Here is a 16102-nt window from a genome sequence, read left to right as displayed (position 1 = left end):
AAATTCATTTATTTTTATTGTATGTGCCAGTGAAGGATACAAAATCATTTGCTGGATAATTGAATGGATGAATGAGTGTTACAGTTTTACATATTATACAGATTTTTTACAGAATTTATGTGCTCAAGAAAAGTCGGTTATAAACCAATTCCTCTTTTATCATCAAATCTTGAATAGGTCCTAGAGGCATTATTGTGTTGTTTATAATCCTTCCATATCTCAATTACTTATGATAAATAAAATCTTTATAAGGAGAAACACATTTTTTTAACTAGTGATAACCCTCCTACAATCTCTGATGAATGGAAAGTCCTAAGAACCAGATTCTATTTTCCATAGAGAGGAAAATTATGACGAGAGCCTTGTTATGCTAACTTAATGATCTTTCTATCAATGTAAATATTTAAAATCTATCCTTTTTACAGGAGGACATTGCACTTATTGTTTTCTTATAAGACTGGTATAAGAGTCACTGCTATGTATTTTTGAACAGAATGTGCTTTGGATAGGAGAGAAAGACTTTGATTTATTACTGGGCAATGCAAAATGCACTATTGCTTTGACCTTTCCTTTCTGTTGAGTAAAGAAACTTAAAGTTAATTGACTCCATATTCTATGAGTAGAAGTTTAAATTTGAGAAACTACTCTATTTTCATAAATTAATTGAAAATTACTAGTGTATGGAAATTATTCTTTTGCCAGTGCATGAAAGTTATGAAATTTAATAGTGTACATCTTAAATTTTTAATGCAAGGAATATTGTAGTGTGTAAATTCAGATTTTATTTATAATGTTGCTTTCACTCAATAAGTAAATTCTTACTTTCTTTTCAGTTAATTGACAAGTACCAGTTGAAAATAAAAGTACAAGACATGGATGGTCAATATTTTGGTTTGCAGACAACTGCAATTTGCATCATTAATATTGAAGATGTGAATGACAACTTGCCAACATTTACCCGTACTTCTGTAAGTACAATATTAATAAAAGAAAAACGTACAACCCAGTGTTAATTACTAAATATGCACACCTCCATCATGCCACATGATTTCAAATGAAGTATCCCCCTGACAGCAGTTAGGACTTAGGGTTTAAAATCATGTAAACAGTACTTTGGGAGTTAAAAGCATCAGGCTTACTTAACATGATGTTCTGTTTTTTTGAGAGTTGCTAATTAAACTTTCTTTTTTAATTTTTATTTATTTTAGTATGTGACGTCAGTGAAAGAAAATACAGTTGATGTGGAAATCTTACGCGTTAGCATTGAGGATAAGGATTTAATTAACACTGCTAATTGGAGAGCTAATTATACCATTTTAAAGGGCAATGAAAATGGAAATTTTAAAATTGTCACAGATCCCAGAACCAATGAAGGAGTTCTGTGTGTGGTTAAGGTAAGAATAAATTATTAAATTAGTTATTTGTTGTTTATAATATTACAGATTAGTGTATTAGAGTTAATGAAATGAAAGAGATCTGGTAAATGCAGGAATAAAATAGATATATAGTTAAATGTAAATGCTACGTTCTTCATATATAATGGGATGAGTATATTTACTTTGGGAACTTTTTTTTAAATTGAGGTATAATTGACGTAACATTATATTTCAGGTATACAACATAATTTGGTATTTATATATGTATTGCAAAATGATCACAATTAATATCTGTCACCAAACATAGTCATAAGATTTTTTTTCTTGTGATGAGAACTTTCAAGGTCCACTCTCTTAGCTACTTTCAATGTGTAATATAGTATTATTAACTATAATCAGCATGCTATACATTACTTTCCTATGACATTTTTTTATAATTGGAAATTTGTATCTCTTGATCTCTTGACCAACTGATTCATTAGTCTATAAGTATCATTTTAAATTTCAAAATCTACTCTGTTTTCATAAGTTAATTGAAAATTACTAACGTGAGGAAACAAAGTCATGATTAAAAATATATATGAGTATGTGTATATTCAAATAATATGATATAGTGTTCACTTTGTAACCAACATCTCTTAATTCAAAAACTGTAATGCCGGTGGGCCAGTGCCAAATTTTCCCATTTTCCAGACCATTCATTCTGTAGCTGGGTCAGGGAGCCTCCACATATTTACTGAATTTCCCAAACGATGAGTTACTCTTGGTCAGACCCACGGGGAGGCTATTTGTAGACCTGTTGGTCTGTATCTAGTGTACATTACTGGTTCCGAATGGGAGTCCTCAGCCGTTCAAAGATGTAAATACTTCTAAAACCTCTTTTTAATACTATTCTACAGCATTTCAGAAGAATTCACTGTTAATTCAAGAACCACAGTTAGCCCATGAAGTGATCTGGTCCCTTTGGCTTTGAACTGAGTCATAGGCTTATATCTGTAGCATCTGTAACTAAAACGTGATTCGATCCTGGGTCTATCGATTTTCTCCTTTTTACATATTCACAAAGAGCATGGATCAAAAACGATAAATCCATTTTTCTTACAATGATGAAATTTAGCTGTAGTCTGTGGGTTAATTTCTCTGTTTCAAAACAGCAAAGAAATGTCCTTTAAATTTTGTCTCTTTCTTCATGCAACCCCTGCCCTAAACCTTGTTATTCATTCTAAGAAGTAAATTTATTTCTGTGAAGTCCAAGACCTGACACAATTTCGGTCTTCCAGAAAATTGCTTCACTTACTCTCAAGCAAAACGAAAACAAAAACAAAACAACATTCCATTAAACTCTGTACTACCAGTTTTTTGGGGAAGTAACTAGGATAGAAGAGAAAAAAGGGGGGGAGGAGAGTGTAATGTCAATAAGCTTTCTATTTTCTTGTCTTTCCTCTCTTAAAAATGTTTTATAAAATTTGACCCATGTTTTCTACCCCAAATCAGATAGAAATAATTTTATTCATCTCCGGAGGGTAGGATAAGCTGTCCCAATATTAATGGAATGGTAAATAACTGTTGGTTAGTGTATGGACCCCCTCAAGTGTTAACCTCGAAACAACTTCATTAAATCCTTTCTGAAATGGTTATCAGGACCTATGATATTATTAGGTTGGTGCAAAAGTAATTGTGGTTTTTGCGATATTTTTAACATTTTAAACCACAATTACTTGTGTACCAACTTAATATTTGTGTTAAATTTGCCGTTGCAGAACATTTTGTTTGTTTTTGTTGTTGTTGTTTTCTTTTCGTTCTTTTTTTTTTTTTTTTTTGCTGGCTTCACCAATTAAGCAGTCAATTGAAGGCTTGCCCTCCTCCCACCACCACCTCATTTCTGGGTATATATTTGATATTCTCATGACTGTTCCCAATACAGCACTTACATATGTCCAATTTAACTAATTATACACACTAGTTAGCATTGCCAGATATTAAATGTCTTGAACTGATTTTCAACATGCTTGCTTTTGTAGCCACTGAATTATGAAGAAAGACAACAGGTGACCCTGCAAATTGGTGTAGTTAATGAAGCTCCATATTCTAAAGAGTTTAGTTCAAAAGTAGCCATGAGCACGGCAACAGTTATTGTTAATGTAGAAGATCAGGATGAAGGCCCCGAGTGTAGCCCTCCAGTACAAACTGTGCGAATTAAAGAAAATGCACCAGTGAAAACAAAGATTGATGGATACAAAGCATATGACCCAGAAACAAGAAGTAGCAATGGCATCAGGTATTTATAATTTTAACTCTAAATTTACCATGTTTTTAAAATTTGTAACTTATTTTGATACCAGTATTTTAATTTGGCTTAAGATACATTTAGTTATTTTAATTCATCATTATTAACAGGTATAAGAAAATAAATGATCCAAAAGGCTGGGTCACTGTTGATGAAAACACGGGATCAATCACAACTTTCAGAAGCTTGGATAGAGAGGCAGAGTCTATCAAAAATGGTATATATAATGTAACAATCCTTGCATCAGACAAAGGTAAGAACTTTGTTTAAGTCAGCTGTATACATTCTCAAAATGTACTTCTCCCCAGGTGGTATATGCAGTAATTGAGAGGCTGGCTATCATATGTTAACTCATGTGCTTTCTAATAGCAACCTCAGTTTTAGATGTAATTATAAAATAATTTAGTCATAGAACTAGTTGAAACTTTAATAATTTATGAAATTTAAATAATTATTTGAAATTACTTAAAATGTATGCAATTTAAATATTTATTTAGTCATATTAGCTTCAATTTATCTAGTCATAGGTCTTAAAATATTAACTTTGGCAGGGAGATTCATTACAGAGAGAACATACTTATTGCCATATATTGTACTCCTAGAAAACAGTTCTATTTCTTACAGGAAACTAACAATGTGTGTGGGGGTTAGAATTCTGATTAGGGACATTATATAAAAATAAATCATAGCTATGATTAATAGTGTATCATAAAATTACAAAGAAACAGTACAAATCCATATAATCATATAAAATGTAAAATCATGTTCTTTGAGTCCTACAAAATGGAAAGAAATAAGAACACAATGATTATATGAGATCCATTTAGTGCATAAAATATAACTTTACCATTACATACATTTGAACTTTGTGCCCCTTTAAAATAAATACACTAATTACAGTAAACAAATTATTGCACTACAGCTTGCAAAATTAGAATTTAGAAGTTTTAGATATTCCAATTCTTTCTAAATTAATGCATATATTTTTATTTATTTAGCACTGCAGTCAGAATATATTTTAAAATGGAAGAGATCCAAGTTTTTCTTTAATTTTGGGATATTCCCAACAATTATCTCTTTAAATATTTCTCCCCTGCCATTCTACTTATTCTCTTCCTTTAGAGTCTCTATTAGATGAATGTTGCTGTTTTATTTCTACTGGAATTTGAGCTATAATTTCATTATTGTTTAAACAATTACCCTTCTTTCTGTCTTTGAAGATGCTAAATATACATGTTTCGAAAATATCTTGCATGAAGTATATTAATCTTCTGATTGGCAATTTTGTTGGCTTTCCTTCTTAGCATTAATCTTGCTCTCTCTGGAATTTTAATTTTCAGGCGTACATTAAGTGGCAGGTATTTGGTTTGCTTTCTGTTTTTGTTTTTTCCTCTCTCCCAATTTATCCCATCTTAACTAGCAGTCTTATATTTGCTTCCACTTCATCCTTTTCTGTGGCCACCTTTTGGAACCAGTTGTTAACTTGGTGGGCTGTGGCTCCTGACCCATGCTGGTGCTGGAAATATCATAGTTTCTGTTGCCTTCGTCGAGAGTGTGACTACGGGGCTCTGCCTGATCTTCCAGCTTCCGTAGGCCAGCAGCTACATATAAGACACAGCCCCAGACAGTGGATGGCACAGGTTGTTTCAGCTTGTAACCCACCCCTTATTAAGGATGTCCCTTAATAAGGATGTCCAAGGCCTCCTTATTAAGCAGAAAGAATAAACGATTTACAGACAGAATCCTGGATTTGTGTTCAGTTTCGAACATCCTAATTGTATTACTAATTTGAGTGGACCCAAGACCACTTCACCTTTGAATCCCCCATATTTTACAGTGCCCTGTACAAAGTAGTTATTCGGTAAGTCTTTATGGACTACATAGATAAATTCTTTAGGCTGCATCCCAGAATGATTATTTTGGTTTGCAAATGATTTTCTACTTTTGGGTTTTCCCCCCTTCGAACATTTCCATATACTATATTGGTTCTAATCTTCCAAATACACATCTTCTACCTTTTAATTTCCCTGTCCAAAACCTTAAGTGCTTTCTCTGTGTATATTAAACTCCAAGCTCCCTAGGGTCCCTTGACTCTTCTCTGCAATGTCAGCTCCCCCCAGTCTGCGTTCCCCTTCATTATGTCTAGGACACAGATGTGCGTGCTGTGCTTTTCCACCTCCTCAAATTTCCTTGTGCTTTTAAATATACCAAAAATGCCCTTGTCTGCACCCTATTCCTTTCTCCTTTTGAAAATCAGTCAAAACTTACCTCCATGAAAGTTTCCACATCTATTGCAGCTATTTAGTGAATGAATGATAATCTAAATAGCAACTATTATCTGTACAACCCATTTGAAAGTGATAATGTTTTACTTTTAACATTCCCTAAGGACAGAGCCTGTGACTGTGCATGTTAGTCATTTATGTTACAGTGCCTAATAAATATGTAAAAACATTTTTTTCAATGTAAAATTTCCTAGTGAAAGCTCAAAACATTAAAAAATTGAATTTTTGTATCCGATTTTCTAGATGGAAGAACATGTACTGGGATTCTGGGAATTATCCTTGAAGACGTGAACGATAATGGCCCATTAATACTTAGATCAACAGTGATAATCTGCAAAACCGTCATGACCTCCCCAGAGATTGTTGCTTTTGATCCTGATGATGCAATAAATGGCCCACCCTTTCGGTTCAGTTTAGAGAGTGTTTCTGATTCAGAAATAGAGAGAATGTGGAGACTGACAAAACTTAATGGTATGTATTTCTTTTTTTTTTCCTTTGTTCTTTTTTTTTAAATTAAATTTATCGTGTGACAATGGTTGGTAAAATTACATAGATTTCAAGTGTACCATTCTGTAATACATCATCTATATATCTCACTGTGTGCTCACCACCCAGAGTCAGTTCTCCTTCCATCACCATATGTTTTATCTCCAGCTTACCCTCTGGTAACCACCAAACTGTATAAGTCTTTGTATAAGTTTCTGTTTCTTTCTTTGTTAGTCTTGTTCCTTTGTTGCTTTCAGTTTTATATCCCACACATGAGTGAAGTCGTATGGTTCTCAACTTTTTCTGTCTGACTTACTTCACTTAGCATATAATCTCAAGATCCGTCTATGTTGTCACAAATGGCAGTATTTCATCTTTTCTTATGGCAAATGGTATGTATTTGTAAACAATATTTTGTCCTTTTCAACATCAGGACATCTAAAATACTTTTTTCTTTTTTAAACTCAATTTATTGAGATAACATTGGTTAATAATATTATATAAGTTTCGGGTGTACAATTATATATACATCATCTGTATATTGCATTGTGTGCTCACCACCTGAAGTCTAGTCTGCTCCCATCACCATGTATTTGACCCCCTTCATCCTCTTCATCCTCCTCCCACACTAAAATACTTTTTTTTTTGATGAAATATAAGAGTAATTTACCATGTGGGAATCATCAATGAAAAAAGGCAAGTTTCTCAGTTTTAGTGTGGTGGGAAGTGGGTCTCTCTAGGCCTATCTCTAATCAGTCCTGTGCCAGGATTTCCTTAGGAGTCACTGGATTCTCATTCTCACTCCAAACACACACACACACACACACACACACACACACACACACACACACCCTTAGAGTGACTAGTGTACCTCCTTATCTGCATAGTTTCTTTAAATGCTAATGATTCCACAATGGAATCCCCATGTATCACAGTCTGTTCTTCAGGAAGCACACTCGGAGTTCGGAGACAGAGTTTCTCAGGTAGATGGTTATTAAGGAATTTGCTTGGCAGCAATAGCTGTGACAGGAAGGCAAGCAGGATGGGGCAGAAAGATAAGTCAAGCTGCAACAGGGGCCCAAAGACAGTCTCAGCTAACCCCATGGGGAGTCTCTGCTAATTGGCTTTTCAAAGTGGCCCCAAGCTGAGCCTCTCACCTCTCTCCTTGCTCAGTCAGTGGGTTGGTCTACTCCGAAAGGTGTGACCTTTGGCAGGAAGGTGCAATCTGCAAGTGCTGGTAGTCTCCCAAGTGGCTAGGATGTAAGTCCTTAATTGCAGGGGGATCTGGCTGTGATCACAGTGTCACCGTACTATTTCTCCTCTCTGTGCTGCATTGACTCTGACCTTTTCTTGTCTATTGTTTTCTACTTGGGATTCTCGCCCAATTTGGCTCCTAGTCTATACTTCTAACTTTACCCACGACAGGCTCTATGGTGACAAGAATGGCAAAAGTAAAGGGGACCTTTCATATCACCATTTCATCACTCCCTACATCAGCTCTTAACTCTCCAGCACATTCTCCATCTCCTGACTGTATATTACCCGTGGGCTATGGTGTCCTGATCTCCCTGCCCTCCAGCTTTCACAACTCAAGATTCCTTGTAAACTGAATGGGATTTGTCTTTAAAATGCCCTGAAATAGTTTTCAACCCCCATGCTTTCAATGAATATTCCTCAGTTTCCTATTATGGCAAATTAGAAAAGAAAGGTCATGCAAGGAGGGAAAAGGAAAATAGGATGGGGGAGAAAAATAAGGACATCGAGGAGCTGTGGTGGCAAGTTAAGGAAGCACTGTGATCAGAATTTCAGACTATAACTGATGAATCATGTGTTGAAGAAAATATACACTGAATGGTTATATTAAAAATGTTAAAGCTGTGATAAAAACCGTTCTCTTAACTCTATTAGTAAGGATAGAATTTATTAATGTGTAGATAAATACGTAATTATAAAAACCAAAAGACACTTTTTAAGAGACAGCATAGACGAAATTTTATAGGCTGTGTATTTGCAATGTCTGTAGATTAGAACTACTCAGTCCATTCATGTTTACAGTCTTATAGCAGTTGTGCCATTGCATTAGGAATATCTATTTGAAGGGAAATTTGATGGCTAGCCTATCACTAGTTATTTATATTCAGGAGAAATCAATGACTTTCTATAATGCTTGGTTTTATTTTCTTTCAGATACAGCAGCACGTCTTTTCTATCAAAATGACCCTCCGTTTGGATCATATACAGTGCCTGTCAGAGTTACAGATAAACATGGCCTGTCCCATGTCACTCCGTTAAATGTTATTGTATGTGACTGTGTTACCGAAGCTGACTGCGCATATCGCGTAGACCCAAGGACAGGTGGTGGTGCACAACTAAAGCTTGGAAAATGGGCCATCCTTGCAATATTGTTGGGCATAGCCTTGCTATTTTGTAAGTCCCTTTATGAACTCAAATAATAGCCTTAAAATAACTTTCAAGATACATTCTTACATCAACACTGTTATCTATAGCTGTTCATTGGTATTTAGCTGTATTTCTATTTAACACACATATTTAATGTGTATGTCGAAAGTGCATTTATAGTTCTAGTGTTACTGAGCATAAACATAAAATTTAACCCAGAAATACAGCAGTTAGCACGTCTTTGTGGCATATAAGGAAGAGTTTTCTGTTGTATGGAAAACTCATAAATCATAAATTGATAACTCCATATTGTTTTATGATGAACTGAAGTAATTTCTCTCATCCTCCAGGTATCTTATTTACCTTAGTCTGTGGGGCTACTGGGGCCAAAAAGCCAAAACCAATTCCTGATGATTTAGCCCAGCAGAACCTTATTGTGTCAAACACTGAAGCACCTGGAGATGACAAAGTGGTGAGTAGTTTGTCTTTTTAAAATAAACATAAAGGATAAATTGGCTTGGCTAACTATAATTATCTTTTCTGAACCAAGTTCTTTTGAAATCAGGTAACTATACACACACACACACACACACACACACACACACACACCATGTGCATCGGTCCCATGGAACAAATAAAATGACATGGATTCCCATGGCAATAGATGGCATTTCAATTTAGCCATATAGTGTTATTTAATAGTAAAAAAACTTCAACATGTCATTATTATTTTCTACTTAAATGTTTCATGAGTTCAACTTTAGGCTCAGTCTTTTTTATATATTGAAACTGCTGTTTGTGTTGTAAAAATGTTTCATTTAATTATTCACAGATCATTAGCATAATTGTTTTAATGTTTTCTGGCAACAGCAGTAAAATGACTGCAAGCTTTGATCAGTGTGAGAAGAACTTTATTGGAGTCTTTCAGACTCTAATGTGGATTAAAAAGGAGACTTAGGTCTAATATATGAAACAGCAATGCCAGCAAGTGACTATACTGCTGCAGGTTTGATTTTTAGCCTACTATGTGGATGAGGAACAAGTAAATTCCCCACAAAAAGCATGATCGATGATTAGAGTAGGAAAGATTTAGAAAACAAAAGAATGTTGGCATCTAGGAATGTATTAGAAAAAATAAAACTTAAGAGTTTCCTATAAAAATGCAGCGTAGAAAATTAGTGGCCAAAACGCTGGTGTTCTCATTTTCATACTAATTTATTTTTATTTCAATCGCAAGGAGTTATTATTGCAGCTAAGATTTTTGTGGCAACTTTAGTTCTATTATTTTTGTTTCAGAAGAAGGGGAACTAGATTAGACACTGAATAAAAATACTGATAATTATTTCTGTTTCTGCCCTAGTAGGTGAAGGGAATGAATTTGAACTAAGGGTAGATACATGTGATACAATAGTACTGGAATTCTGATTTTGAGGTTTGAGATGCTGAAATGTTTTGAAGTACGTATTCTAAGAAGTTTTTAAAGAAGGAATATACATTAAGCTTTCTGATTTGTCTCAAAGTGCAGACTACATGGCATCAAGACTTTGCTTGTTGTACTTCATGAAGTACTGGTGTTGCAATAGTTAAGTACTCAGGATTGCTCAGATAGATTTAGTTCTTGCCCTCAAAGAGCTTACCTTCTAGCACCAAAAAATTCCTGTCAGTTTTTGCATGTTTTTTTTTTTTTTTCCTTACTTTTTTTCTCCTCTGTATTTCCCTAATGAAAACTGCTTTGTTTCAGTGTTCCGTGAATGGCTTCACAACCCATGCCGTGGGCAGTTCGTCTCAGGGAATGTGTGGCACCATGGGATCGGGAGTGAAAAATACAGGGCAGGAGACCATTGAAATGGTGAGAGGAGGACAGCAGACTTTGGAATCATGCCAGGGGGTCGGCCATCATCACACGCTGGAATTGTGTAAGGGAGGAGGACAGCACACCCTGGATTTCGGCAGGGGAGGACATGTGGAAGTAGACAACGGCAGATGCACTTTATCGGAGTGGCATCATTTCACTCAGCCTCGTCTTGGTGAAGTGAGTTTCCCTACTTGTCCTACAAATCTATTGTGATTGCTTTTCGACTTTCTAAATAATTACAATTTAATGGCCTGACCTTTGTTTTTTATTACTGGTCTACTAATTGGAAAGTTGTTTTCCTGAATTTTGATTTAATTCAGATGTGATGCAGATCTTTACTTCTCCTCACATTTTGTTTGATTTTCAGTTCTTACTGAAATAATGTGACATATTTAATTTTTTTTCTCGTGACTTTGTGTTCAGGTTTCCCACCTGAGAAGTCATGTCTTAGAAATCAGAAGTGCAATATAAGATAATTCTAGCCTGTGCACTCACTATGCCTGTCTGGAAAGATTTGAGCCCACGTCGATTTGGGTTCAGTGTAATGGATGCACTTCCCTTTAGCCATCACTTTGAAGGGAAAGTAATGATTACTTAAAGTGAACACTTGTATACTTGCTGTCACATGTGTAACTTTTAGAAACATGCTAAGTAGTGAATTTATAGTGTGATTTATGGTACAGATCAATCATGTGCATTTTTTGTATGTAGGAATCCATTAGAGGACACACTCTGATTAAAAATTAAATGAAAGGTAAATCAAAGCCATTATTTTTATGTTAGTAAGTTTTGGTGCTTAAAATAATAATAATAAAATATGTTGTGTTTCTTCCCTTGGCAGAAGGTCCAGCTGTGTAATCAAGATGACAGCCATAAGCATGCTCAAGACTACGTCCTCATGTACAACTACGAAGGAAAGGGCTCGGTGGCTGGCTCTGTGGGCTGTTGCAGTGAGCGGCAGGAAGAAGATGGCCTTGAATTTTTGGATCATTTGGAACCCAAATTTAGGACACTAGCAGAAACATGCATAAGGAGATGAGTGCATTCTAATAAGTCCACAAAAGTCAGTGGCTTTATCACGTAAAGAAAAAACTTAAAAGCCAGAATGTTTGAAAAATAGAAGATGCTGTGTTTGGCGCTTTCCCCCCTTTATTTTGATAGGCTCTCTATAGCGAAATGCACATTTATTGCGAAATATTGTAAATAATTGCACAAATCTCCCAATTCTTACACAGTTTCCAGTTGCTTGTCTTCCACCCAAATAGATCTACAGAAATGGAAATATTAAGGAAGGCTGCATTATTGTTTACACTTGGGTATAGCAACAACAGCCAATTTGTAGTGCAATAACATATAATTAATTTAAGTCTGTATCATAGACTACTTAAAGTAAACCTAATAGAAAACTGTAGAGACCTTGTTTTAGCATGCTCTCCAATTACCTAGTTAATTGTGTGGTGCTTGAAGACTGTTCTCCTAAACATTCTAAAGTATATATATGGCATTCTTAGTATCGCTTTACTCTTAGAACATGACCTTTCTTCATAATGCAAAGGGAGATTTCCAACCAGGCGCTGACTGTTACTACACTTCCATTTTGGTGGAGTTTAGTTTCTACGTTGTATTTTGTAGGAAATCCTATACTGAGTCTGCATTTCCTCTGTTACCCACCTTGTCAGCAAAATTTAAATTTAAAAAAATCCTTTAAAAATGTAATTTTACTTCTGCAAGGTTTTGCTCGTGCGTGCTCGCGCTCTCTCTCTCTCTCTCTCTCTCTCTCTCTCTCTCTCTCTCTCTCTCTCTCTCTCTCTCTGCCCTCCCTTACCCCTGCCTCTCCTCTCTTCCTCCCTCCTGCTTCCCTTTTTTTCTCCCTCTCCTTCACCATCTCCCTTTCTGTTTACTTCTCTCTCTCTTTCTCTCCTCTTTTTTGTTACAATTCCTGCTTGGATTGGAGAATCTAAATATTTTTAAAAGTCATTGGTCTTTTCTTCTCTTATAAAGTGAGTTATTCTGTTTCTGTTTTCTGTAAGGGCACGTATTCTTGGTTTTTCTTAAAATCAATGGAATGTTGACTTATTGTTTCAAATACCTTGGTGAATGCTTCATTTTCTCTTCAACAAAGAACCTTTAATTTTGCCTTTGAAACTGTAGAAATGTGTCCTGTTTTTATTAAATGCAACTTTCTATGTTAACAAAAGGAATAGTGTAATTAAAATTGGGATGTACTTATTTTGTATATAAAGAATATTTACAGTTTATATCTTTAATGCAAGGATACAGCTTATAAATGCAAAATAGTGATTGTTTTTAAAATAAACTGAAGTACAGAGTTTGTGAGAGCTCTCTAGGAAAAGCTATTTTATAACTTTTTGGATGACATGTCTAGTCATACCCTATATTTTTGTAAAGTTATTTTTTAATGTTTCAAGATTACAGTTTTTAACAAATGTAGGGCAAACTATTCAAATTTTGACAATAAGACAAAATTAAACTTAATAGTCAACCAAATTCCAGGCCTGGTTTCACAGCTGATTTCAGTCAGTAAATTTTCTATGTATGCTAACCTTGTGGACATTTTAAATGTATTTCTAATATATATGATTATTAGTAATATGCTTATCTTGAATTCAGAAGGTTGGCTTATAACAATTATTTTTAAGATTAACATTGGGTAATTGTTCAATAATCAGTTTATCTTTTCAATAGTTTCATTACTACTCAGTCAAATATGCTATTTCACAAAGTTATTTTTAATAAGTTATGTACAAAATTCTTGTATATTACTAGTTATGATAAAGTAAATCAAGTAGTCTTTAAAAATTAGTATCAATTTGTTAATCACGTGTCTAATATGAGCTTTTGGGATTTTATTTTCTTAGAGAAATGAGTCTCTTTTTTAGACTCCTCTTCTACATTGTTTAGAATTTTGGAGTTTAATTTGGAGAGATCATTGCTCCATTGTTATCACCACATTTATATAAATTTTCTATTCTAAATACTGTGATACTATGGGATATTGGTTAAGTTGCATATTTCTCTGTCTGGGTTTTTTTTTTTTTTTTAATCATAAAATGGGGGATAATAATAGAGCTCCTTTCCTAGGGTGACTGTAAGACCTTTGAATAAAAAATGTTTTTTAAGCATGAAAGTTACACAGAATGATTCACCTAAAAGTCATTCCTAATAATACTAAATGATTTTAAATAAATCACATATACGGCCTATTTCATATTAACAAAAATCAATTAAGAAAATAGGATGATGGAAAGGTTTTCATTTTGTTTTTGACTTTAGAATGTTTGTCAGTTGAGTATATGTCTCTTCCTAATGATCACTTGATGACTGGGTATCATATGTCCAGTGGTTCAGAACATACATTGCAAAGGTTGCTGAAGCATCTGTAAAGGATTACCTAGTTTGAGATACTGGGAAACTAATCAGATGGAAAGAAGCACATTCACTTCTTAAAATGGGCATTAATTCTAAAGCCCTATAAAATTATACATGCATAAAATTCCTTCTGTCAAAGCCCTTCTTTGGCTGCTCTTGTAGCTGTCCTGCTAGAGAGATGGCTGGCCTCAGAGGCAAGCAGTTGCTTGCCTGGGAATTTAAGTCTCTTTGGCAGTTGCCATTGTAACCCTAAGTGCAAAGACTCTGGAGAGAATGCCTTGATGTGAACTCCCGGCTCCACCCTTACTAGCTGTGGGATTTCAGAGTCAATTTTCCCCAATTGTATGACCTATATGAAGGAATTGGAGGAGTCTACTTCACAGTTTTGTTGTCGGAGTTTAAAGAGTTAATTGAGGAAAAGAGTTGACACAGAGCTAGCCATCAATATATGTTAGCTGCTACTGTTATGTGAGAGGAAGATGGTATCATTGGAAATAATTACAACTCCAGTCTCCCCTTTGCTTCACAGCTGACATCTTGCCATGATGTGTCCATTCATCTTTCCTTCAAGCTTGACCAGTATTTTACCTGTGATGGCCTTTGGAAAATTCATGGTTCATAAGTTTCCAGGTCTTTCATTCTTGGTATTCAGGGAGCTACAGCTTATCCATAGACCACAAATCAGTATGATAAATCTTGAGACTTAAACAAAAAGTAGATAACATTCTTAGTCAGCCATACGAGGTCTGACAATTACGTTCGCAAACTTGCCACTGTGTACTTACATTGGCAGCACTGCACAAACATCTCAGTAACCTTAGTATATCAATGTCTCACAGCTGTGTTCCTGTCGACGTGTGGTGGTGTCTTGCTGAGTGGCATTCATTATTGTTGTTGCGTGTTTTTGTGAGCCGTCGCAAGAATGTCTGAGCTTGAATTAGAGCAATGAACAAACATTAAATTTCTTGTTAAACTTTGCAAGATTGGAAGTGAAATCAGGACATGTCAGTCCAAGTTTATGGAGATAATGGCATAAAGAAAATGGCAGTGTACAAATGGATTAAACATTTTTCTGAGGGGAGAGAACGCATCACTGATGAAGAGAGGTCAGGGTGGCCAGTAAAGCAGAGCTGACGAAAACATTGCAAAAATGCATCGAATTGTGCATCAAAATCGTTGACTGACTGTGAAAAGCATAGCAGACCAAGTAAACATTGATAGAGAAACAGTTAGGAAAATCTTAACTGAAAATCTTGACATGAGAAAGATGTGTGCAAAAATGGTCCCGAAGAACAAAAGCAAAGGAGAGTTGAAGTTTGCCAAGACCTTTTAGAGAGGCAAGATGATGTTTTAGGCCATGTTTTCAGCAGTAATGAAACATGGATGTACTGATACAACCCTGAAATAAAGCGTCAAAGTGCACAATGGAAGTCAGCCAATGCTCCACAAACAAAAAAGTTTTGTCAGTCCAAATCCAGAGTCAAAATGATGTTGCTAACCTTTTTTTGTTAACAGAGGGATTATTCATTATGAATTTGTACCAACTGGACAAAGAGTTAACCAAGTTTACTATTTGGAAATGCTGAAAAGGCTGCATTTTAGATGAAAAAGTTAGATGAAAATGACCTGAACTTTTCGCCAACAATTCATGGCTCTTGCATCACGACAATGTACCAGCTCACATGGTCGGTGAGGGAGTTTTCAGCCAGTAAACAAATCACTGTATTGGAACACCCTCCCTATTCACCTGATCTGGCCCCCAATGACTTCTTTCTTTACCCAAAGATAACGGAAATATTGAAAGGAAAGCATTTTGAGGACATCAAGGGTAATACAACAACAGCTCTGATAGCCATTCCAGAAAGAGTTCCAAAATTGCTTTGAAGGGTGGCCTAGATGCTGGCATCAGTACATAGCTTCTCAAGGGGAGTACTTCAAAGGTGACCGTAGTGATATTCAGCAATGAGGTATGTAGCACTTTTTCTAGGATGAATTGGAGAACCTAATGTCAGACCTTGTACAT

At 35.2% G+C, this 16102-nt stretch overlaps 1 protein-coding gene across 4 annotated transcripts in view; it reads left to right on the top strand.

The window, feature by feature from the left end:
- The window catches only part of DSC2 (desmocollin 2), a 30012-nt gene extending 16319 nt beyond the window's left edge, over window positions 1-13693 (top strand). The window contains exons 8-17 of one of the 4 annotated variants that reach the window (XM_088797945.1): window positions 834-968; window positions 1209-1394; window positions 3398-3654; window positions 3774-3916; window positions 6192-6419; window positions 8622-8861; window positions 9185-9306; window positions 10576-10866; window positions 11401-11443; window positions 11531-13693. In XM_088797945.1, coding sequence (XP_088654071.1) covers window positions 834-968; window positions 1209-1394; window positions 3398-3654; window positions 3774-3916; window positions 6192-6419; window positions 8622-8861; window positions 9185-9306; window positions 10576-10866; window positions 11401-11436 — 1638 coding nt within the window. In that variant the 3' untranslated portion in view covers window positions 11437-11443; window positions 11531-13693. The remainder of the gene's footprint in view (window positions 1-833; window positions 969-1208; window positions 1395-3397; window positions 3655-3773; window positions 3917-6191; window positions 6420-8621; window positions 8862-9184; window positions 9307-10575; window positions 10867-11400; window positions 11444-11530) is intronic. The other 3 variants (XM_088797946.1, XM_088797943.1, XM_088797944.1) reach the window with 3 other exon arrangements.
- The last annotated feature ends 2409 nt before the right edge of the window (window positions 13694-16102 follow it).

The sequence above is a fragment of the Rhinolophus sinicus genome, chromosome 4, assembly GCF_057876585.1.
Source record: "Rhinolophus sinicus isolate RSI-liver-muscle chromosome 4, RSI-T2T, whole genome shotgun sequence".
NCBI classification, from domain to species: Eukaryota; Metazoa; Chordata; class Mammalia; order Chiroptera; family Rhinolophidae; genus Rhinolophus; species Rhinolophus sinicus.
The sequence above is the reverse complement of the archived record's forward strand: the minus strand, read 5'-3'. Positions and strand labels throughout refer to the sequence as shown.